This window comes from Drosophila navojoa, chromosome 3 (genome assembly GCF_054131105.1).
Source record: "Drosophila navojoa isolate 15081-1374.11 chromosome 3, UAZ_NAV_1.0, whole genome shotgun sequence".
Lineage (NCBI taxonomy): Eukaryota > Metazoa > Arthropoda > Insecta > Diptera > Drosophilidae > Drosophila > Drosophila navojoa.
Genome location: NC_142891.1, coordinates 5,753,976 through 5,778,897, shown reverse-complemented (window position 1 = coordinate 5,778,897; position 24,922 = coordinate 5,753,976). Strand labels below are relative to the sequence as shown.

The window sequence follows — 24,922 nt, the reverse complement described above, 5'->3', positions numbered from 1 at the left end:
TCGGAATGTTTTATATATGTATGTGTGTGTGTAGAATTGAAATTAAATGATGTTTGCATTTAAGATTTGGTAGATTAGCTCAAGCAGGTCATTAACAAATTGTGAGGGAATAAAAGACAGAGAAGAAATGGGGGAAGATTTGAGAGAGACAATGCGAGATCGAGGCAATAGAGAGTGAATAGAATTACCAATACAAACAAGAGAAGTAGTAAAGGTGATGAAGTGGGAGAGAAAGGAATTGATAAAAACTAACCGAATAAGAGAACGGTTGAGAGACTGAAGAAGGTTGGGTTATTCTCATTCCAATTATTACACCATAATTTCAATTTAGGCTCTCGTGCCTCGCTGGAATGTTTTTAATATAATCTAAAGTGAAATGCAGCAAACTAGAGGAACTCATATTTATTATATTTGCAATGCCTAGCATAGCTTGCTTAGATACAGTTTATTGAGGTAAAAATGTTTACAATCGATGGCTGGTATTAGGATCAAAATATGTATCTACTGGTATGCATAAGCATATGGCCTATGTGTATGCCCCGTTACAATTGAAGTTTCTTCATTCAAGGCAAAGGCTTGCTCTCGATTGTGGCATAGGCCTTGACGTGCTTCGGCCATTCGATGCGACTGATCCGCTTGAGCTCGTCGAAGGCCTGTTTGGCCAGCCAGTGGAAGAGGGCGCTGTACCATTGAGTGTGAGTGGCCCAGAGATTTTTGGCGGCATCCTCGCTCTTATCGCTCGATGTGCGCACTCTGCTGTAGCGTGACCAGAGATAGACCATGCTGCGCATCTTGTAAGTCCACAGATGATTCGGTATGTAACGTATCATATCCTCCAATCGGGCTATTTCCGAAGAGTTTAGCTTCTCCAAGAACTTCGTATTCATGATCTCGAATAGGGTGCCAATTATCGACTGGTAGTTGGTTTTGTTCAATTCCAAGGCCACGCTGGCCTGACTCAGCAGCCTCTTCACCGTGTGCGGCTTGTCATAGTTCATCATAATGTGCAAAAATGATTTGTCCATTAAATTAGTACCTTTATACCGTTCGAGCTCTTTCTCGATGCCCGCCTCGCACCACTTGAAGTCTTTCCACCAAACTTCCCAATCCTTGTAGTTCTTTTTCCGATATAGGGCCAGCCACTCGTTCCGCAAGTCTTGGCGAATGCGCTTGGCCGCAGTTCGATTTGAGTTGGCGGGACTATCTGGAAGCGGCACGTCTGGCACTACCGGTGTGCCGATTGCCTTTCCTCCCACTATGGGGCAATGTTTGCGTCTAAAGAACTTGATTGCATACGATTCGCTCTCTGGCTGCGGCAGAGGGAGCGTCTTGTTCTGGATTCTTGGCAACTCAAAGTCGCCAATTTTAAATATTTCGTTGGTCTCGTCCATGAAGCGTCGCTTTGGCTCATTCTGACCGACGGGCGACTCCAAAATGCGTTTACGGTTGATGCCTTGACCGAAATTACGATTAGTATTATCGATTCTGATTTGGAGTTCAGGCAGCAGAGGTCTCGGCGCTGGAAAACCCATTGCATATTGATTTGAAATCATGTTCCTATTATGCATATCTGCATAGTTTCTGTTGTGATAATGCCAACCATTTTGGAATTGTAGATTATTATAATTATCATAAAAGTTTCGATTTTGTTGTTGTTGTAGCTCACGGACTTCGTTGTTGAAGTTGGAGTGTGCAGGCAACTGCTGACGATAATTGTTGTTGTAATACCTAACATAGTGAAAATTATTATTGAGGTGCTGATTGTTATACCCTGTAGACTGTCTGTCGACTGGCAATATGTTGCGAGCATCTGCATCTATATTATATACCTCGGGATAATGAATCCCGTTACTCTGATAATTGTTTCCATTGTAGCGCTCGTCATTGGCGCTGCTGGCTGGACGATTCTCATTGACGTTGCGTGGATCCTCGTTTATGTCATAGAAATCGGGCTCTGTGGCATTCAGCTCTTGCTCATGCACAGGCGTGGAAGTCACTCGAAATGCCAGCTGGCGATCCGTCGGGCAACGCATGGGTGAGCCAAATCCGTGACGAGCGGGAGGAGCTGGCCTCTCGCAGTCAGTCGAGTTCCAGTTGAGGCCGAGCGGTGGCGATGGAGTTCTTGGATGATTCCCTTCGGGCGAACAATTTTGCAACAGCTCGCGGATCCTGCGCAGCACAATGGCATCCACTTCGTACTGGCGCCTGGGGCCCAGCTGCAGGCGGAGCTGACGCCAGTACTCCTTGAACTCACCCAGACTGAACTCGGGAAGCTCCAGTGTGTGCATTGCCAGATCGTGAGCACAGCTGGGACTCAGACCCAAATGCAGCAGCCACTGGCGGCGTTCGTGGAGCTGCGACTGGACTCGAGTGCCGCCGCCAGGATTTCCAGGCGCTTCCATCTAAATTTTCAGACACTTGTACATATATCTAGCGAATCGAAGGACGTTACCTCAGCTTACCTGTCCGGGGCTCGGCAGTAGTCCACGCAGATCGCTTCCATCGTAAAAGTTGACACGGTGCATCATTGTTTATATAAAATACGAAGTTTTTTTTCGTTCTTAAACCAATTTTATATATTTATTAAAGAAAAAATAAAATTTTTTTTTCAATTTATTTTTTTATTTTTTTTTTTTTTGCCGTTGTAATCTGTTTGCAGCCTGATTACTATATGCTGTCCGCTTAACTTTTGCTTGACTTAAATACTACGGACTGACAGCAATACTTAAATGTCAATGCATACTTGATTATACCAAATGGGCTCTATTAATTTGGAGCAAACGAAAATCGATTGTCTGTTTTCTATCGATAAGGATAAGTAGTGCCATCTCCAAATTATTTTACTTACTTTAGCAAGTGTCTACAACGAGCTAAACCTCTACTCTAGTATGGATTACAAGTCTACATAAGTACAGTGAAAAGCTATCTTAATAATATAATTTTATATTATAATTCCATATATGTGGAAAGTCTTCATGAAATGTGGTATTTGTTATTGTTATTATTATTATTATTATTATTATTCACACGTCACGTTTTTTTGTAAGACATATTTGTATTTAATATATATATTATTATATTATATATTATTTATAAGTATCCGACTCAGAGATGCACAGTAAGATGCTACATTATAGATAACAGTCAGCTAACATAGCACAATTAACGCAATGTAAGTGAACATAATGTTAACTCAATAACATAACAGCCCAAAATGTCATGCATTTCAATTTTTCCATTACCTTTAAAGTATTATTTCAGTTTTAGCCACACTTGAACATTTGCTTTGGCCACTTTGGCAAAATCAATTGACTTCTTAAGGCGGTCCAGCAGAGAATGCCCGATCCGCTGATCCATTGGCCCAGATAAACTTGGCAATAATTTATTACAATCACTCAAGTCAATGGCGATGGCGATGGCGCTGGCGATGGCGATGAGGACAAAAACGTCGCACATGAAATATAAATGGAACTCTCTGAGTTGGCTCGGCTCTGTTTGGAAAGAGGATGCGAGAAGTGTGTGCAATATTTTAAAATTGCATCCCAAAGGATACAAAACAGAAAAAAAAAAAAATAGAAAACAGAAATGCGAAGAAAAAGCATTGCGATAAAATGTGCTACATCGACACACGTCGCAAACGAATGGGCAAAAAATTGAAATAAATAAGATATAAAATGGAAACAAATACACCAAATGGCCCAAAAGAGCCGCCACACCACCAGCAGCACCACAGCCGCATCAGTGGGCGACTCCCCACCCGACTCTCCTGCCCCCACCAATCCCCAATCTCAATATTCGAGCAGAATTTATGCATGCGAGACATTGGCGAATGCCTTGCGACTCACGATAAGTGTATTTATTTGGGCTTGGCACTGCAACACGAGTGTTAAGAGTAGAGCTACAGAGCAATTGCCAATTGCCAGTGCCCGATACGTATACTTTTAGCCGAGAGTGTAAATTGTCTGTGTGCGCCTTCATAGAGCTTACGCTGCGCGGCGTATGTGGAATGTGCCCAATAACGTTTGTTAGTTTCGCTTCTGTTTCGCCTCTCTGCATCCGCAATCCGCTGAGTTGGCGACACGGCCACGCCCACAGCTTGCAATTAAAGCAAACAACAGCGCAAACTAATCTCGAGGGTCTCGTAAATTCCGTGGGGCATTCCTGAGGGGCTTCCCCAGGACCGGGGAGTGCCAGACCACGCCAGATGCCAGATGCCAGGATACCAGAGACCAGACAGCACAACAATAGACACCGTCGCCCGAGGCAAGCAATTGAAACTATGCACGAAATCTGCAAACGTTTGCGGAATCACTAAGCTGGTTTTCTAATTTCTATCCCTATGCTGTGCTATCGTATCCCCAGCCAGCCCCAGCCCGCCCCCTCCTCTGAATGCTATGCACTTTGTTTATTCTTCGCTGCGATGCCAAAGTGTAAAAGGCGCAAGGGGGGGCTAAATGAATAAGAAGCCGGGTTAAATGCGGCTTATCGCATGTGGAATGCTTTGCCCAGCCGAGCTCAGTTGTCGAGCTCAATTTGCATATTAATTGAATGTCAAAAAGGACCAAGAAAACCAACTTCGGCTGACTTTTGACTGTGCGCCCGCGTGTGTGTGTGTGTGTGTGTATGTGTGTGTGAGTGATATGAGCATTGAAATTGACTTGAGGCCAAACACGGCTCTAAATCAACAAACGAAAAGGTGAAAATATATATATGAATAAATATATGCACATGGCCCTGGGCAAGAGTTTAAGCTAAGATGGAAATTCGTAAATTAAAATCAGGTTGAAGTTTGACGAAGAAGAAGCTGTTAGACAAGTGTGTACTAACTGAATATAGTACATATTATGGTAATTTGGCTTTGTATAAATACGAATTGCAATTTGGAGATTTCTAATTTAAATAAATTAATTAAATTTCAGAAGTAGAAGTTTCATCAAAAACAGATATCAAATGTAACATAAATTCATTAAAAAAAAAAAATCCCTTTGATAATTATAATCGAGAAAAACAAACAAGATAGTAAAAAATGCAAGTTTATTAATAAACAATAAATAAATAAATTTTAAAAATATATAAAATACTTTTTCCCAGGTTAACTAATCAATTTTATCATGAGAGAGTTCCAGGAATTTAAATAAGCACAACAGAAATGAATACATTATATAATATTAAAGTATAAGTTCTCTGATGATCTGAATTCGGTTAATTGAAATCGTGAAACGTTGTCAACGAACGGCCAACACATATGTAGTTGGATGCATTCGATTAACGCTATAAATCAAAATGATATCAGTTCGGTTTTGGGTTCTTTGCTGTACCAGGTAAGCAAACTCCCAGCGCACTCATAAATCTTCAAGTGGCAACTGGGATCTCTGAGCTCTTTGGCTTTGCTGCTCTTTTGACTTGCCGGCAGCTCGTCTGGGTCGAAATGAAAATGCCGTAACCCGCTTATAAACGCACTTCTAAGCCCCCATCAAATGCAACAGCAACTGCAATGGCAACGGCAAGGGCAACGGCAACGGCAAGGGCAACGACAGACATGAGGCACATCATCATGCCACTGGCTGCCATGACAACGAGCCGCTCTGACATGCTGCTGTCAGTGGAAATCGAGTTCTGCTCGTTTTTCCTAGCTAAAGCTAACGTCTCATGTCGCATGTCTCGTGCTGCCAGCATCTAATTGGCAGCTGCATACCACATGGACAATGGGCACAATTGCCAACACACGCACACACGCACAGGTAGAGGAAGCTAGGAGCTGGCAGAAACAGGAGCTGAAGTAGTACCAATAGCTGGAGATGCGGCTGCTATATAATCAGAAGGCATTTTGTATGCAGTTCTTCTCATCTGCCACTTTAACGCTTTGTGGGCATCAGGTGAACGCACCTGTGGTTATAACATGCTCCATTGTTCGTCAACACTGAGAGAAATTTTCAACAGAACAGCATTATTGCATATGAAAAATATATATTTTCTTTAAGTAGTGAATAATTTATCGTTCTCCTATAGAGCGAATATTTCGGTTAAATTATGAGTCAAATACCTTTTCGATGCGCCTTGATTATGCTATATAAAACATTTTTTGTTGCCGCGAAGGTGAACAAAATTTTTTTTAAATTAAATATTGAAATAATCAATGAGCCTATCCAAAAATATTTATATTCATTATCAGGAGAACGAGCTGAGTCGATCTAGCTGTGCCTTGTCGCGTGCCTATTCGTCCGTATGAACAAACCTATCTCATAAACTAGAAAACCTTGAGACTGAAGCTCTAAACATATGCTCGTATTAATAAAACAGGGGTATTTTTAATAATAAGTTAAAATTAATAAATAATTGAAAGATTTATATTTTTTTTACTTAATTTTGTTAAGCGGTACTTAAATGACAAATGCGGTGAACTTAAGATTCGCTCTGTAGATTCATGTATTGAATACACAGATTTTTGTGGGTGTAGACTCAAAATACCACCCTTTCATAGTATAAATCTAATAAAAACACACCTTAATTATTAAAGCCTGCTGCTTTAAAAGAAAGTTGATCTACAAGAAATAATACCCAATGAAAAAGTTCCGAAAATTCAGTCGAAGTAGCGTAGAGAGCATATGCGTGCTTGCGTATGTGTATGTGTGTGTGATGCGTGTGTGTTTGTGCGTATGTATGTGTTTTTTGTATGTCTGTTTCAAAGATTAGTATATGTTTTTACTACAACTCAGAGTATCTCTCGTTTTTTGGCTCAGTGTAAATTTTGCTTATTGGCCAACTTTTGTCGCCTGGCTGCTTGGCTAACAACAATTTAGAATTGTGGAGTTGGCTACTAAGTCTACAAGCACATATCTGACTCAAACAAAACATTTCAGTAACAATTGAGCCTAGACTCTGGTTTTTTCGGTGCGTTCACAGTCGTTAATGCTGCTCATATGCCAGAGTCTGCGCATGGCATATCAGCTGGAAGAGTTCGCTGAAATGAACATATTTAGCACAGGGTATCAGGTAGTTGTGCGCATTTCCTTTGCTGCCATTTGTTAAATGTTATTTGCATACGCTATTGAAGTCAGTCTACCCAATGCCCGCTCTCTCTGTCTCTCTCTCTCTCTCTCTCTCTCTCTCTCACTCTCTCTTTCTCTCTCTTTGTCACATTCAGACATTTGCCTATCTACTGGTGATTGTGTCTGGTTCTCGAGTCGCTTTCTCTGTTTTAGCACAATCAAATTTTTGCCTTTTGCCAAGTTTTCTCATATTGCAGCATATGCTGAAAATTGCAATCACTGTAAATTTCTGCTAACATTTTTTGAGCACAGTTTGCAGTTGGCATATGAGTGTTACATATGTATATTTAGCTTTGCATGTATATGCGTATGTACTATGTCTTCCCTTCTCTCTATCAATGAGGTGTTGAAAATTGAGAGATTTCGCAGATATATATTAATTTGCCACTGCCTTTTTGGCTTGCTGACGGCGTGCTCAGCCAAATGCGAGAGCTGCAACCGCAGCGGCGGCAAACAAACTGTCTGAGGAGTTAGATACAAATAGCTACAGGCAACCAGGATGTGGCAAGGATAAAACTGTGCTGGCTTTCCCCTGCTGCCAAAGACTTGTCAGAGACCTCAAAGTGGTTTGCCGAGCTGCTTTAGCACTTGCCTTTGACTGCATATCGCAAGATATGCAAATCTCTCGCTGTCAGGCTGACTCCCAGTCAGCCTCTCTCTCTTTCTCTCTCTGCTTGATGAAATGATTTGAAATGTTGGCACAGTTTGCCTCAAGTTTTGTGCTTCAAGAAATTAGCACGCAAATTACAACAAGAAGCGACGCAGCCGCCATTTCATCCCGCCAACTAATTGCCCAGAAATGTGTGAAAATGTGCATTGGCAGCGATTTATGAAATCGTCTGGGTATACGCTATGCGCATGCAACATTCTCATAATATGTTTTCCAATGCATGAATAACCTAAATTTAATTATAACTTGCAGTATAGTGTAAATATTTACACTCATATTTGAGCATGTCTTAGCTTTAAAGATGTGGGGAGAGTACAAGACGGTGATATACCCTGGCCTTAACCCAAGGCTGCGTAGGAAAAGTATAAGAGTGGGAATTGGGATGAAATAAATGTTTGTTGACTTGATCAATGTAAATTAAATTGATCATTAGTTATATTATCATGAATCATGAAAAATATATAGGTAAATAAAACTACATGAAGTGCATAGCAATTTGATCAAACGATTAGGAATTATTTAGATCTTAATGAGCCCACATTTACATATAGATTTTTAAAACTTTCAGTCGTATATCATATCAAAATGCCAAAGATAACATAACTAGTATAAAGTACTTTTGTTCTCTACAAAAAAGAAAGCTGCAATATATATTTAACTAAAAGTTGCAACAAACTTACCAGACAGCTGAACTACCCCATTATCCATCTACAGCACATAGTGGGTATTGCACTGCTTGCACCTTGCTATGCTTTGCTTGCCACATTTGAACGCAGCTGCTCACGTTGATTTATTAATTTAATTAATGTGAATAATAATTATATAATAAGCAAAGTTTACACAAATTCCAAATTGAGTTGAGTTCTCCCAGGGCTTTAAGAGTGGACTCAACAAGAGGAATTTGCTTAAATTCCCACTTTATCGACTACACTTATATGCGAGTAAGCATTTGTGTTTGTATATATGTATCTGTATGTGTATTTTTCGTGTTTGTATTTGTGCATGTGCTTGTACATATTAGGTAAAGCTTCAAGGGGTTTTAACGCACCAGAGCATCCTCGACCGTTCCGATGCTGTGTTCCCAGCATTTCTGTTGATTCGTTTAAAGCGCTTTTGGCTGCGCGTTGGAGCGCACATAAGTCAACGATTGTGACCTTTGAGTGAGCAGAAAATGTGACTCAAAGAAACATATCCAAGGACAAATTGCTAAGTGTGCGACAAAAGCAATGGACACAGCACTTAATACATTATATAAGAGGGCAACGAGAGGAAATCACTTTTCGCAAAAGGATTTCGATCGACGCTTGGGCAAAGGCTTAAAGCTGCTTTTGATTGTTGCACTAGTTAATTTCAGATTTAAAAACGATTAGAGAATTGAAGTGTCATGTGCATTCGATTTAAGCTTTTGAAATATCAAATTATGCGCCGTGTACTTTGCCTTGCGTCCCGCTGCAAAGTTTCCTCTCGAGTCAGGTTCACACTCAAATTGGCAAATTAATTTAGCATCTTAGCGCCGCAAGTTTTCGTCTGGCTCTGACGTCGATCGAACACATACGCCCAGCTTGAGAGTTGAATTGAGGCAGGCTAGATACCCTGTATTACAGTTCGTGAAATGTAAAAAGTTGCAGAAATTGCAGAATAACTCCAAGAGAAAATCAGAGTTGAGCAGCTGCATTTATCAGTGACTCCATTCAATTTAACTTTGAGTCTAATATACCTTCACAATGCACTGCAGTTAGGGTATCAACTATACGGCCTGTTTGGCTTCCAGGCTCATTTAATTTAGCATAAAAGCCAAGTTGGAAATTTATGTACGAGCCAGCTTTCAAAAACTTGAACATTCTCGTCTACTATTGCCTATTGGAATGGCGTCTGCATTGGATCGGAGGAAGCCTTTGTTTGGTCATGCCAGAGCTCGGAGAGTGGGAGGCAGACTTGATGAACTGTAAATGAACTTTCTGTTTGAATTCGATTTAGTTTCATTGCTGCATTTGGCTCGGAACACACATATCTAATAGACTTGACCCAACTTGAGCGTACGAACAAATCTCGGACAAGTTAGACTGCGGTCCTCTGCCGTTCGGGCATGTGTGCAGTTCGAGTGTGTGTGTGTGTGAATGCTCTTCAGCATATAAGTAAAATGTATTGGATATCCATTTGCAAACGATATAAATTGTAAAATAAAGCAGCATGAAAATGCAAATGCAAATGATGATGCTGCCTTAGCAAGCATCAACATTGTTGCAGTCGAGAGAGACTCCTGCGGTTACTCAGAGTTAAGATGAGTTGAGTTACGTTCAAGCAGCAGCAGCACGAGTAGCAAAAAGCAATATTCTATTGTTTGACAATGCGAGCCGAACCAATCGATGTGCACAAAAAGACAACAAACTGGACAAAATGCAAATGCCTAGCTCCATTTTCTAGACATTTGCCCATTTTTTGTTTTCCAAATTAAAGTCCTCGTCCACTTCGGCATAGCACATGTCACAAAGCTAAACTTATTTTGTGGTCAGCCTGCATAGGAGATAGATCATTGCTGGTTTAAGATAAAAGAATGTTTTGCTAAGTGACATTTTTGTTGCTCTTCTAGGTGAGCGCTTGCATATAAAAATATATATATATATATGTATATTAAAAACATGTTGTGTCATATATGAAACTTATAAATGGAGAAAATAAAATTAATGTTATGGTATATGTAAAATATTTTAGTAGCTTATTTTTTAAAATACTTTCAATGGATATTTTTATAATTTAAATTTGACCACCTCCCCTAGTATTTTTATTATAATATATATAATTTAATAAAAATATAAGTAATAATAAAATTCAATTCAATTAAATTCAAACATAAATAAATAATTAAAAAAAAAAAATAAATAAAATAAAATATTTTTCTACATTTTATTATAGGAATAATTCGATCACATCTTTAGTTCTTCATTTACTCAAGTCTTCAGCTATTTTATTTAACCTAAAATCTAAAGCTTTTCATTTATCTGCTGCGCCTGAAAGTATAATGAAATTATCATCAAAAACATTTATATTTTAACAGAACAGTAAACTGTTAATAAACTCAACAATCTATGCTCTATACAAATCACATTATCAGCAATATTTTGGTTAAATTGTTTACAGTATATCTCTCGAATAAACAGCAGCGAACACGCTGCGTATACACAATAATCCGCTGCTGGCTTAGTCTGAATGGTGTCCATGGCTGTGATATAAACACTGCTGCCAGTTTTAATTATAGTAGTTAAATGACGCACACTAAATATTCTCAATATTTCTGCTGTTTTTGCAATTATTTTGCCATAGATTTCGATAGAGCGGGGGCAGGGTTGACATGGCGGCAAATTAAGCCAGCTGAGCTGATAATTAAAAACGCAAAATGCCAGCAAATTGTGCGTTAAATGAAATTATTAACAATTTAACAGCTGCTGCTTAGCCAGATTTAAAATTATTTATGAATTTTGGGCTTTGTTGCTGGGCCACGCAGCTTCACTTATTTCTCTTGCAGCTCTCACAGAGCTGCACACAAATCGAAAGTGACAAGAAAGAGAAGAGAAGAGAAGGCAAGCAGAAAGGAGAAAATAAAATGCGAAAAGCTCTTCAAGTGACAGCAAGTCAACACGAATCTGCAATTTGGCTTAAGCTGCAGCGCAGACCGCAGCGCAAATTGTTAATTCGCTTCAGACTTCAAGTTGACACAAGAAATTTGTGTGAATGCATTTCTTATGCGCTGCTCTTCAGAAGTAAATAGAGAGAATCTTGAAAGCAAAGAGAGAATAGAAAAAGAGAGAGCGAGAGGTGGAGTGCGAGTGAAAGATGGCACATGCTGCTTTAAAAAAGCGAATGCTCTTTAATAATATCAAACTTTAAAGTTGTTCTCCATTTGCTGAATATAATTATCATATATCTGATACATTATATAATCTCTTCAGAGCATTCATCAATCGCCATAGCTCTGGCTCTTTTTTCCTCGGCTTTGCATAATGAAATCAGTTGTTTATCTTTGACTGACGCTGCGGTTATCAAAATAGACTTAATCGCCTGAGGGGGCCAGCAGATGATAATATTTACACTCGACACCGGGAAACAAGTGTTGCGCTTATTGGCGAATACATGACACACGATGTCTTTATAAATGCAAATGCAATCTGCAATCTGCAATCTGCAATCTGTTTACGATGCAGTTCGAGCAGTTCAACGAACCAAAATTCGTGGAAAACGTGTGTGACAAATCGCCAACTGTTTCTCAAACTCCGGCCATTCATCAATAGGTACAATGCATTTATCCCCACTAAGATGCATAGATCAGCTCCCAAATTTCAAATTTCAAGAGTGTGAACTGCAAATTTGCTGCCTTCCTGCACAGACGACACTGACGACAAAGCGTTTGACATTAGTTGAGATTTTTCATTGGTTTGCCCGACAATGCTGACAACGCGTTCCATGGGGGCTGCAAGGCGGCTGCCTCTGGCGGGGATTGGGTGCATTAGGCAGCCATAGAAGAGCTTGAATGTCCACACCTCGCTGCTATTGGGGTCTGCCGTGCAAGGTGCAAAGTTCGCTTTCGTCGAATGGGCCAGCGAACAGATACAAAAGAATTAATTCCCTCAACCGTGCTAAGTGCCGCTCAAGGTCTGTCCCGATTCTCTGATTTCAGTTCCACCAATGGCTACAAGTGCTGCATTCGTGCATTTTTACAGCTCACTGTTGCCATTTTAATTGCATAATAACAATACGAAATTGCCTTCAACAGCCGATGAACATTTGACTCATCGACCGGAAAGCACCAAAACATATCAATTGCTTACGTGACCTATATCAGCTGTATTTGCTCCCACACCCATTTGCCAATTTCTACTGTAATAACTGCGTTAATTACGGGTGTGTCTAGGCCCAAGGGGCAGAGCAAACACAAAAACAGAAAGCTCTTTAATAAATATAACATGACATTGCTCCACTTTGACATTTGCCATTCGTGAGTCAAGTCTGTCACAATTATGTACCCTATATTTATTATATTATGTGCGTTATATATATGTAGGTATAAATAGATAAGTGCAACCTGAAAATGTCACGAAATTTTAGAGCTATGGAGAGAGAGAGAGAGCTATAGAGATATATTACATATCGAGCTGACTTATTCCATTCAGTCAAGTGCAATCTGTCGAATTCAATAAACCAAAGTTAAATCTGTTTTTCTGTATAGGCAATCTCGCTCAAGTCTTATCACACTATATATATATATATTTATATATTTCAATACCAAGAATTGATAAATTAAAATTACTTGTAATTATATTGACTGACGCCCCTTCGTAATAGAAGTAGCTGCTACTATTATTAATATAGTCATCCGACTTTCATTACAATATATTGATGGCAGAACCGTTACATATTCCGTTACCGTTCGTTAAATCGATATCTATTTATAGTGCATTATACGCAGTGTATTATTAGCAATTTAGTAGCTACGTTTTGAGTTTCTAGCTCTAATATTGTAGAAAATTCAGTTTGTCTCGCTTTACCATGCCCCTACTGGGCGTACACACGTCATTTTTAGTCAGTGCATGGAACAAGCTAACGGCAACCTAACTACCAAATTTGGATGCTTACATTAAAAAAAAGCATTACAGGGTATTTTTCAATGTGCCACGCCCCCAAAAAGGCACAACAAACTGTAGGAGACATAAACACTTTTCACTTTCGTGAATGAATATGAAAAGATTATGCAACCACCAAAAGCAGCAAAAGTTTTTTTTTAATAAAATATAAGCAAAAATTTTTATCGTAAATTGAATTATAATATAATATAATATATATTCCCACAAACAATAAATCCCAGCCCAAGACAATTCGCAGGCAAAACACGTACTCAAACCTATCTCTTCTTAAATGATTCATAATTAATTCAGACTGAATATGAGCTATGAGAACAATAGCCATTTAACTCGCCTTCAATACACTCACTCCACTCCACTTCCACTGTGCTTCAAAGTCCAATAGAATGTAAATGATTTATGCTATCTCCTTCTAACACCTCCCACACTTTACAAAGAGTGCAAATAATGTCTTCTGCCCAATAGAAAACTCATATTTAATCACTATTATTACTCTTCGATAACTATACAATTTTTCTTTTATTATTATTACTTTTTTTTTTTAATAAAACTCTTTCAAGTTTATTCAATCAGCCTACAATCAACAGGGGCTTGCCCCAGTTTCACTTGCACTCTATTTATTACTGCTGTTATCCATTTGCAGCTCATTTCGCGTCAACGATCATGGTAAGCATCCCAAACATTTAAATTCAATAACAGCATCGTTATTATTCCCCAATGGACAGAGGCAGCAACAGCAACAACAACAACATGGAGAAAACTTTGTCGGCTTCAAAACTCATAAGGATAACTTTGCGCGAGACAAGGCAGAAAACTTATTTAGTTCTAGATTACGTGTCTTCAAAACTTGGCAACGACATTATAAAATTTATATGCACGTTATGCGTGCCATCCAAGATGAAATGTCGCGACTGGAGCAACGGGGGCGAACGGCGTAAAGGCTGGCACGGCACAGCTGATGAGCCCGCCGCTCATCAAGGAGAATGTAATTACATTTTCGCCTGATTCATGACAGTTTTGCATAACGAAAGACCTGCCTCGTGCGCGCAGATATTACGATTATTAATGAGACAGCCACGAACAGCATCATCAGCCACAAAAGGCTAAGGCGGAGGCCAAGACGATGGCTCAGAGCGTGGAAGACAGCCAACAAGGGTCGCGCTTGACATCAGCATTGGGCCATAATCCGTCGTCAGCTAACCACAAAAAAGGTAAATACTGATACAAAATATATGCTAATATATGTAGAATATTTGCATATATTTATGATTATATTCAAACGTTAGCTTTCACAGTAAATGTCTGTACTCAGAAAATAAAAACCTAATTGATTAACAAAAATATATATGTAAGTACATATGTTTTCCATTCGAGCTCTTATAGTTCGCTTCATTTATACATAGAATTTTCACAACCATATCTTTATAACTGGAAGACAGTCAATAAACCAAGAGCTAGCTATCGATTTTGATAGTCTATATCAAAGAAACGGTATTGATAATTGAGTTTAATGGATGCAGTGCTTAATTTTTTACTCTCCCAAAATCATTTTCAGATACACGTTAATATAATCAACTTCCTATAAAAAAAAATCAATTGTGTTATGAAATTATCAATTTGCAAAGCTTTACTATAAAAAAGGTTTCCTTTTATACAGGATATGTAAGCATGAGAACATGCCAGAGTTAATAGCGCTAGATTCCGTGAAATCAAAACAAATCTAAGTAATTCATTCAGTGACGATTTTAACGACCGCTCAGCTGATAAAGAACATTAGTCAGAAAATCAGCAAGCGCTCCAGTTATGGTCTCTAGCCCTTATCAGCGGAAACATAAATAAAACCCAGCCGTAGATGAGGCAAGCCGCTTAGTCTCGTTTAAATATCGGAGTACGGCTGTGACAAGTCTCGAGGCGGTGCAAGTGCAAGTGCAAGTGAAATCCGAGTGCTTCAATTAAAATTGTTATTTTAAGTGCCGCGAAAGAAACACATTTGAGTATTTCAAGCAAAATGGGTTTCGGAGCAGTAAGCTTTATATTTATTTTTATTCATATTTCACAGTTAACTCCTCGTGTCTCGTGTGACCAAGTAAGCATATTAGCTTCTGGAATATGCGAACACAAAATTGCTAAACAATTCATAATATATAAATAACATTGAGATTTATACAAATTAAACAAAAGTTGAGTTGAGCTAATTCGTCATTGAGATCTGATATGCGATTAATTTTTGTGGGCTGAGTAATGTGGATTTTTATATATGAATATATTATGAATGTATTTATTTGCGAGTGAAACAAAGATTGTTTTTGTGCGCTTATATATGTGAATATGAAGTTAAAGTCAATTTTTTAAGAATAAAAATTGACAATGCGTCAGATAAAATTTTACTCAAAGCGGAAAATAAAATTATTGTGGCTTAATTATATATAATTACAGATATAAAAAATATTTAAAGGGCTTACGAAGTCTTCGCTGGCTTCGAATCTCCTTGGTAAAGCAGCAATTGAATATGAATGTTAATATTTGAATCAAATTGTTCTCAAAATATTGTTTCACATATTGTCAATCAATCAAGTTTAATATAAATTTCGTTTACATATATAAATTATGTATTGTTAATTTACTTCGTATTGCATATACTCAAACGACTTTATTCTCACAGTGTGACAAAAAATAAGGTAATCCATTCTTTGCAGTTCGAACTTGAGGTACTTCAGGCCCATAACCAATATAGAGCCAAGCATGGTGCGCCTCCATTGGAGTTGGATAAAAACTTGTGCAGAGTTGCCAGCCAATGGGCGCAGGTAAGATATTCGCAATCACATAAGTATGTATAACTAATCAATTTCCAAAATTTTTACAGCATTTGCTAAACACGAACAGCTTCCAGCATCGCCAGAACAATAAATATGGAGAGAATCTGTATATGGCATCGGGTGCCAATCTGAATGGTGCAGCCGCTGTGAAGTCGTGGTACAATGAAATCAAGGACTACAATTTTAGGTCGCCCTCATTTCAGTCAAGTACTGGCCACTTTACCCAAGTGGTTTGGAAGGGTTCCCGACTTCTGGGCGCCGGAATTGCTCAGAGGTGAGCATTCAATGAACAGTCTATACAATCAGATCATTTGTTTTTACTCTTAACTTTACTTTGCAGAGGAAACACAGTTTACATAGTATGCAACTATGATCCACCTGGCAACTTCATGAACAACTTCAGGGAGAATGTTTCGCCTCCAAACTGATAGCTGACAAGTTTCTCTCTTTTGATAAACATAAACAATATTATATATAAATTATAATACATACATATATACATATATAAATTTGTATTGCATAATCATACATATATTATTATCTGTTATAAAAAACATAAACTATTAAATGACATCAATACATAGCATTTTATTTCATTTCATTTCATTTGTTCGATTATAATTATTTTACAAATTTAATATTCTTGATCATAACAGTTCGTCCCATATAAACTCTTTGTTCATACCCTCTACAAGGTCATCTACTGATAGTCTAATCGATTTCTTCAATACGTTGTTTACTCATTACTTTTATCCCCCATTCCATATAAAATATTTAAAACTGATTTTATTTTATTCTTTATATAATTTATTTGAAGAATCACTGTTCATAATCACATTAAATACAATATTATAATATTATTCTTATTAAGTGCTTCGGGCTCATCTTTGCCCCAAAACTAAATGAACTGAAGTAAACATATAGGTATGCTGAGGTGCACTTAGTATTAATAATGCTCACATTCTCCCAAAAGACTCAGAGAGCAACCGATGAACGCATCGGTTGCTTAACGAGCTCAGAGCGAGAGAGTCATGCGATCAAGCTATGATTAATAATAAACAAAATAGTAGTCATAATAGTAGTAGAAATAAGGTAGAGTTTAAGTAAACATTGAACAAAATTAAATGAAGGTAATAGACATAAGAATACAAAGTTTCTAAGTGCGAGTGTGTAGGAACAAATAACTTTTATGGAAAAATATATTGATATACACGAAAAAAGGTATCGATAGATTGGCGTATTGTATCAATAATTTATATCGTCAATAATTATTGGCTATTCTAATTGCATCTACATCTCATGAAAGTCCTCAAAAGTATTTAAAATTAAAGACTCAAAGCAAATATCAATAAGTAAACATCTGTAATATTTCACCTCCTTAAAGTATAGCTAATTTTACTAAATTAATTAAAGGAATGGTAAGCAAAGTGCAACTTCGATTAGTTCGGATCTGCGGCTACTCTTCAATGGTGCAGAGGGTTTGGCGTGGATGCGAGCGAGCTGGGTACGTATTGCTGCAGATATAGCCATTGGTTTTGGCCTTTGTGTGGGCCACTTTGAGATCCTTGCCAGCAGCGACATCTGATTTGGAGAGCCGTTGCTTGGGCTGATGGCGCTGCACGTGAACGCCCGCTAGGCGGAGTCGGCGATAGAGCGAGATGTATTTGCCAGCCGTTGTCGTTCGGGGCACAATGTACTTCTCACAGAAGCTGGTCTTGGTGCGGGCCGCATCGCTGAGCTGGGCGTAGCTCAGGGCCTGCAGGAAGGCCAGCACAAAGGTGTAGCAATTGTGGCTGCTCTCCTCGTAGCGGGCTATGGACCAGCGCGCTGAATCGCCACAAATCTAACGGGGATGAGGCAGACAGACATCAAGCATCAAGATTTGCATGCAATCCGCATTTGTGCATGCCCATATATGCGTATGTATGTATATGAAGTGGGAACTCACCTGTTCGAGCACCTCGTCCCAGTAGTAATGCCAGGGCTCTGGCACATCCCCCACCAGCAACGATTGGCACCAGTCGCGGGGATTATCTTCGCGCCGATGCCGCCGCAGTCCATCCCTATCGAATTCGACAATGTCGCCGCCGGATGTGGTCACCGCGATATGTAAATCTGTGGCGTTGCTGTAATCGCTACGGAAACACACGGACAACACAAAAACGCATCAGACACATTTTGCATATTACACAACCAAAAAAAATCATATAAAAAATTTCTCAAATTTCTGCACGGCTTATGCAGCAGCTTCCCTGATAACAGCAAATTGCCGAACAAATGTCTGGCTTAACAAGGCTACAACAATGCACATTTCCATCTAGCTGCTACAATTCTATGTAAATCATAATCGTTCCGCTAAAATTAAAGTTCAGTTTTAGTTCAGCTTAACTGCATAGAAAAAGTACTACGACAATTGAAATTTACTTTATATATTTCCTTAGTTGTTTTTTATCAAGCACACAAAATTGGATTAGCTAAAAATAAGAGCAAATGATGCTCATACTAAATTATTTTTACTAAAAAGTATTTATTTGTGTGGAAATTATTACTGTTCTGGATTAAATAAAAATCATAAATTTATGCAGTTATTGGATTATGAAAATTCTGAATAAGAATTGAACTTTAAATTTAAATATTAATTCAAACTGTCTAAAATGCAATATAGTATATAGACTACATTGAGTTGAAATTCAATTTTAATTGTAAATAAATATAAAAATTTGTGTAATTAGCTAGGAGCTAATTTTATATATTTTACTAATTATATAAATATTTTTTGTAATTCATAATTATAATTTATTATTTTTATATACTCGTGTATTATTATATTTTTATTTATTTTATTTATCTAAGACTGGACCTAAACTTTTGTCTATACTACATATTATTAATTTTATTTATTTTTATATTTTATTTTTATTAAATATAAATATTATTAATTATTTAATTATTTTTATTTTAAGCAGACATTTTATATATATATATACTTTTAATATTTTAAAATTTAGTATTTATTATATATTTTTTCAGCAGACTACCAAAAGTATGCTACATATAAAATATTAATCTTTGTCAATCTCTGAATAAATCAGGCATCTCAACGATTATTATAAATGCATCAATCGCAAAATCTCTAAGACGTGAGACTTTAACTTACAGAGTCTATTTACGTGGCTATAATATATGCATATATTAAATTAAGAGTAAATTAATGATTTTGTATCTTGAATCAATTTTCATCTATTTTATTTTACCTTAAACTTTTGCCTGCCATGTATACATGATCGAAAATAATCCAAATTTTTACTATAATAAAACACATTCAACTTGTGCCTCGTTGGCCGACCAATCAATTATTATGCGCTCGTAAAGTAGCGCCATTTACTTACTTGAGAAAGTCGCCGGTGGAGGGACGCAGAACGATTGCACATGGATGCTGTGTGGCCCGGACAAAGGGATACGGCAAGCGAAAGGGCAGTAGTCTTGAAATGGTCATGGAGCCAACACCAGATGCGTTTGCTACAGCATTTGCAGAGCCCTCCTCATTCGCATTCGTATCCGCATCCGCATCCAGTTGCGCATTGCAATGGGGACAGCTGAGGGGCAGAACGAAGCAGAAAACTTTTACGTTGCAGTGATGAAAACACAGAATGCCCGGATCTGAGGTAATTGTGGTTGTAGATTGTCTCCTTGTTGTTGTTGTTGTTGTTGTTGATGCCGTTGTTGCTGCTGCTGTTGATGTTGTTGTCGCCAACATGACTGCCTCTTTGGTCAGCTCGGACTGCTCAGCTTGCACCCGTATTATAATTGATACACTTTGTCTCTATTGTATGTTCTTGTGGCTCTCGTTGCTGTTGTTGTTGTTGTTGCCTCTTTGGTCCTTGTGGTTACGCAGTGCTGCAATAAAACGAACATTTCTTGTAAATAAGCCAAAACCAGCCGAAATGTGACCAAAGCTGTTTGTACGATTTGTCCAAACCTTGGCCGTACCACCAGCAGCTTTTGCGGTCATGTCCACTACAGACAAAGGCAGTCAGACACTGCCACGCCCCCCCAAAACGAACTGTTTGTCATTATTATTGGCAAATCTCTTGAATGTCGAGTTTCATTGTGCCTACATTTTGATTAGCCTGATTTCGACTTGACAAAGAGAGAGAGTGAGAGGAAGAGAGAGAGAGAGAGAGAGAGAGAGAGAGAGAGAGAGAGAGAGAGAGTAACGACCAAAACGTGAGTGAGATGGGGAATGTATGTAATCTGTTTTGGACAGCATTTGCTGTGGTTACACACAACTAGCTAAGAAGACTTGATGTACTTGAAAGCATATTAAATAATAAATACCTCAATAGTTTTATTTAACAATTATTTTATAATTTATTATTATTAAATTAAAAGCTGTAAATTATTTTTTTTGTTTTAATTTAATTTTTTTTATTATGTTTTAATTTTTAATTTTTTTTTTTTACATTTTATTTCTTAGCTTGATTACAAAACCATAAACAAAATTATTAAAATTTGGTTTCTTCGATATACTAAAAAAACTTGACTTTACCTAAATATATAAATTGTATTTAAATTATGTTTAGAATCACGCTGCAACCTTCCTATAAATAACTTATGATATTCGCAAAACACACAGAAATCAACAACAATAACAAATCCCCAATAAATTTTCCTTGGAGACTTTCAAACTTTTTAACTCCCTGCCAACCAATCCATTTACATATGCAATATTATTTTTAGACGCTTGAGCACACAAATATTGTCATGTGTTTTGTCACATGCTCGGCGCTAAAAAGCCGGCTGAGGTGAGAATGGGCGAAAACGTAAACAAACCGGCAAAATGAAAACAAATCTCAAAGTGAAATATGAATTGAGTCCAGGCGCAAACTCACCACGACGCAAGCCGTTAGCATGGCTCGCGCGAGAGCGAGCCGGCAATAGCGTGTGAGGGAGAGTGCAAGCGTCTATCTAGAGCCAAGTTGAGAGAGAACAGCCCCAAGTTGCATTTCGCTTGGCTGTGGTGAATATGCTGCAGCTCACATCAAATTTCCCTGACGCTGTCGCTGCGGGTCGAACGTCGACGTGCAACGCGTCAGCCCGAACCTCGAGGCGGGACCAGTTGACGGCGAGCCGTGCGAGCAGTCGGTCGTGTTGTTGTCGCAAAGGGCAGCTAAGAACTGACTAACAGACGCCCAGTGGAATCTGTCTTATGATCAGCATCATTATCACAGTGAATAGCAGCTGCCAAACCTAAGCAGAATTATTAACACAAATTGAAACAGTTTTGACTGGAGTTAAGTGCGCGTCCAAACAAGAGAAAATAAATAATCAAGAAAGGGATTTCATTGTTGTGCTCAACTGGGGTTGACCAGCCTGAAGGATATGCCGCATTATCCTGCCAAAACAAAAATATAAACACTCAAGTCGCAGCACGCCGCCGCCCTAGTCGCCAAAGTTACGTGCATTATTTTATTGTCCCCTTTTGCCCTGTGTGTAACAGTGTGTGTGTGTGCCGTCGCCGTCGTCGTCTGTGTGTCACCACGTTGCGGTCTCCACGTAGCCTAACCACCCGCCGCTCGAACTGTTCCCGCTCCGGTACGCTCTGTTTGTAGTTTATGCGGTTTGCGACCAACTAACGCGCGACCCCCGCTCAAACCCTTTTTGCTTGTGTGTCGGTGTCCGTGCCCGTGCCCGTGTCCGTGTCTGTGTGTGTGCGTGTGTGTGTCGCTGCTACTGGCAAGTGGCCGCCTCTGTTGCATGGCAACACTTGGCTAATCGATGAGGTGCCGAAAAACGCCAGACACACACACTCAAGCGGCCAGCTAAACAAGGATATCACAAGGATAATGACCTAAACCGATACGGTAGGTAAGCCCAGCACAAACATTTCTTCGAAACAAACAAACATTCCAGCGAAACGTCAATTTAAATAGGCCAAGCCAAACAAATTCAAAAGCATTAACTGATTCTCTACCAACTTTTCGTGGCAGATTTGCGGCTGCTGCTGCTGATTGTTGTTATCGTTCTTGTTGTTGTTGTTGCTGCTGCTGTTTTGGTTGTCAACATTGTCAGAAATGTTAAATGTGACATTTTCGCTTTTATCGTCGCTCTCTCTCTCTCTCTCTCTCTCTTAAAGATATCCAAAGTTGGCAGCCAACACAACAACAAAACCGAAAATGTCCAAGAAATTTTCTTAAATTGCTGAAAATGCAAAAAAAAAAGAACATTTGACTCTTGCTTTATCGCTGTGCCAATTAGTGGGCGTGGCACATGCGGGCGTCAAATAAATTGTTTACTTTGGCCAAGTTTGCCGCCACAAAAAGTTGGCCCCTCAAAAGATGACAGCCTCGCAGCAGACACTTTGATATGGGTCCAGTCGTCCAGTCAATAGCGAAGGAAATTCGTTACGTTTGGCAACAGTAAACGCAAATCAAACAGTTAAATGCGGTCTGGGTCTAGCTCTTGATGAATACACATGTATTTCAAATGCAAATGAAAACGATGATGGGCCAGCCACAGCTAAAATCCTAGATGTGGGTTAAGCTAGCCGAAAGGGTTGGCAACGGCTTGAAAACGAAATAGTGGCAATGGTTTATATTTTTGGAGAAGATTTCCATGATATATATCTTCATATTTAATTAAGCTCTTGACAGCTCTCGAAATTTGCAAATTTGAAATAACATCAATTTATGTGGTGTTTTAGCTTTTTCTTATATTTATTTAAATTTCACAGTTATACTCATTAAAGAAAGTGAATTGAGTATATTATTTTCGTGTAATGTTAGTCTGCCATACGACCGTACGTTTAAATGGAAAGCATTTCGCCGCTATTGAAGCTAGAGATTTGGAATTTAGATCTATAAAGAGTCAAGATTACTTCGATCAGAATATGGTAAAATTCAGGATTTTTTATTTATTTAAAATTTTATAAATTTTCAATAATATATCAATTTTTTGTATTTTTGTTACTTTTATTTATTACTATGACCATAAACATTCTTGCCATTTTCTAGATTCTTCTTTTCTTAGTTTAAATCAAATTTTCCGTAAATTAATTTAATGCACTAATTTCTATTCATCTTGAACAATATTTAATTTATTTGTATATTATCTTCACTCGTTGCAAATTTATTGCTTTTCTAGCCACGCCCACAGTGAAAAGGGCACAATGCCAAAGAGGATATCGCTATGATTTGCATTCTTAAAGCCAAATTCAAAGTTGGCCAGCAAACTTGCAAAAACATGCTCTCCAAATGGACCAAATAAAGTATTTTTCCTTGATTAGAAGTAAAAAGTTTTTATGGCTAAAAGCATTCACATTCTATATGGCATTCAAGCTCAACTTTACTTACACTTTAATGTGAGGAATAGAATATTGTAAAATACGAACATTGAAATTTAAATCCCTATTTTCTATCAATAAAAACTTCTGCACAATTATTTCCACAAAACCAATCAAAAACATCATTTTGGGCTCAAGCTCTATTTTAAAAATAATTCTTTAAAAACTCCACTGCAATTGCATTTAGAGCTTGCGAATAAAATGTAGCCACAAAATAAATAAAGTTAGCAAATGGAAATAGCCAAAACAAATAAATTTGAGAGCTCATGAGAGAAATATAAAATATCAAATATAGACATAGAAATTTATTTAGCTACCAATTGAGAGCAAATTAAAAATCATTTAAAATATATATTTATGCAAATTTGTTTTGGGCATATTTTATTTGTTATTTGTTTTGCAAATTTAATTTAATTTTATATTTCAAATTTCGAAGATTTTCAGCAAAAGTAAAAGCTGCAGCAGCTGCTGCACGACAAATTCAAAGTGAAAAGTTCAATTTGTTTTGGGTTTCAAGGCAATTGCCGAATGGCAAACACCAAAGGCAAAAACAACAACAAAATGAAATTGATTTAAGAAATTGTCATTAAGAGATTCAGTTGACTCTTTATAAAAAAAAACAAAAGCACCTAGAGAGCAATGAATATGAAATACCCTAAAAGGGACTTTTAGTATTTAATTGTGGACAGCAGTTTGAATTTCTTGAAATTTCCATTTTCCCATTTTTCTCATTTTGTAAGTCATCAAAGGTATTCCATTTATGCGTCACACATTGCCTGACAAAATTGTTGGACTGTCAGCAAGGGCTGAGATAACGAAAAGGCGACGCAAACAAGCGGCAGAACAAATGCAATAACAGATATGACAAGGACACGCTGCAGCCTTACCTTGCTGCCCTTTATCATCTGTGTTCCTTTATGTTGCTATTGTTGTTGTTGTTGCTGCTGCTGCTGCTGCTGCTGCTAACACGGTAGCAGCAGAAATAACAAACAACAATCTCAAGTGCGAGCTAAGAAATCCAAACAAACTTTATCTTGCGAATCAAACATGCCAACCATACACACACGCACACACACACTTACACACACACACACATGTGAGTTGTAAGAGCAGTTGTCAGAAATGAAATTACAACTTGCATCCTTTGGCCAAGGACTTCTTTCAAAACGAATTGTTTGCACAGTGAAAACATAAAAAGGCCAGCTAGAAGAAGATGTAGAAGCCGAAAAAAATGAAAGCAAAACTCACGAATTTTAGTGAATTTAATGAGATCTTTGCACACACACATACACACACAGACGCGCTCACTGTTAAATGAGAAGTGTGCGCAAAATTCAGTAATCAAATATTTATGCACAATGTCAAGCAAAACGTAAAAAAAAAAAAAAACTGTTAAAACATTCTGCCAAACA

The 24,922-nt window shown here is 38.1% G+C and overlaps 4 protein-coding genes across 6 annotated transcripts in view; 2 read left to right on the top strand and 2 right to left on the bottom strand.

The window, feature by feature from the left end:
* Nucleotides 1-434: 434 nt before the first annotated feature.
* On the bottom strand, nt 435-2,629 carry LOC149091638 (uncharacterized). The gene is made up of 2 exons (XM_089258222.1): nt 2,463-2,629; nt 435-2,402 (listed from the first exon to the last, which is right to left on the bottom strand). Exons 1-2 carry the CDS (start codon nt 2,526-2,528, stop codon nt 564-566), a joined length of 1,905 nt encoding a protein of 634 aa, XP_089114348.1. The 5' UTR covers nt 2,529-2,629; the 3' UTR covers nt 435-563.
* Nucleotides 2,630-15,200: 12,571 nt separating this feature from the next.
* Nucleotides 15,201-16,755, top strand: LOC115562362 (Golgi-associated plant pathogenesis-related protein 1). Of its 2 annotated transcripts, none has more exons than XM_089258534.1 (4): nt 15,201-15,438; nt 16,049-16,156; nt 16,216-16,442; nt 16,509-16,755. In XM_089258534.1, the coding sequence occupies exons 1-4, from the start codon at nt 15,361-15,363 to the stop codon at nt 16,594-16,596; spliced, it is 501 nt and encodes a 166-aa protein (XP_089114660.1). In that variant the 5' UTR covers nt 15,201-15,360; the 3' UTR covers nt 16,597-16,755. The 2 variants fall into 2 exon arrangements, with proteins under 2 accessions (XP_089114660.1, XP_030239647.1); XM_030383787.2 differs by having other exon boundaries at nt 15,203-15,375.
* Nucleotides 16,756-17,306: 551 nt separating this feature from the next.
* The window catches only part of LOC115562359 (MKRN2 opposite strand protein), a 76,998-nt gene continuing 69,382 nt past the window's right edge, over nt 17,307-24,922 (bottom strand). Inside the window, exons 3-5 of the mRNA XM_030383781.2 lie at nt 19,558-20,065; nt 18,117-18,303; nt 17,307-18,011 (exon numbers count right to left, since the gene is read on the bottom strand). Coding sequence (XP_030239641.1) covers nt 17,625-18,011; nt 18,117-18,303; nt 19,558-19,925 — 942 coding nt within the window. The 5' untranslated portion in view covers nt 19,926-20,065 and the 3' untranslated portion in view covers nt 17,307-17,624. The remainder of the gene's footprint in view (nt 18,012-18,116; nt 18,304-19,557; nt 20,066-24,922) is intronic.
* Nucleotides 21,272-24,922, top strand: part of eys (eyes shut) — a 73,941-nt gene continuing 70,290 nt past the window's right edge. Inside the window, exon 1 of one of the 2 annotated variants that reach the window (XM_030383744.2) lies at nt 21,272-22,032. The gene's annotated coding sequence lies outside the window, so the exon portion shown is untranslated. Of the gene's footprint in view, nt 22,037-24,922 lie in introns of both variants that reach the window. The other variant, XM_030383745.2, reaches the window with a different exon arrangement.

Bases quoted from the DNA above. Each gene is read 5' to 3' on its own strand.
- LOC149091638 (XM_089258222.1), bottom strand. From the start codon at position 2,528: ATGATGCACCGTGTCAACTTTTACGATGGAAGCGATCTGCGTGGACTA. The intron at 2,403-2,462 runs GTAAGCTGAGGT...CTGAAAATTTAG, and splicing joins TACTGCCGAGCCCCGGACAG to ATGGAAGCGCCTGGAAATCC.
- LOC115562362 (XM_089258534.1), top strand. From the start codon at position 15,361: ATGGGTTTCGGAGCAGTAAGCTTTATATTTATTTTTATTCATATTTCA. The intron at 15,439-16,048 runs GTAAGCATATTA...CATTCTTTGCAG, and splicing joins CTCGTGTCTCGTGTGACCAA to TTCGAACTTGAGGTACTTCA. The intron at 16,443-16,508 runs GTGAGCATTCAA...TTTACTTTGCAG, and splicing joins GGCGCCGGAATTGCTCAGAG to AGGAAACACAGTTTACATAG.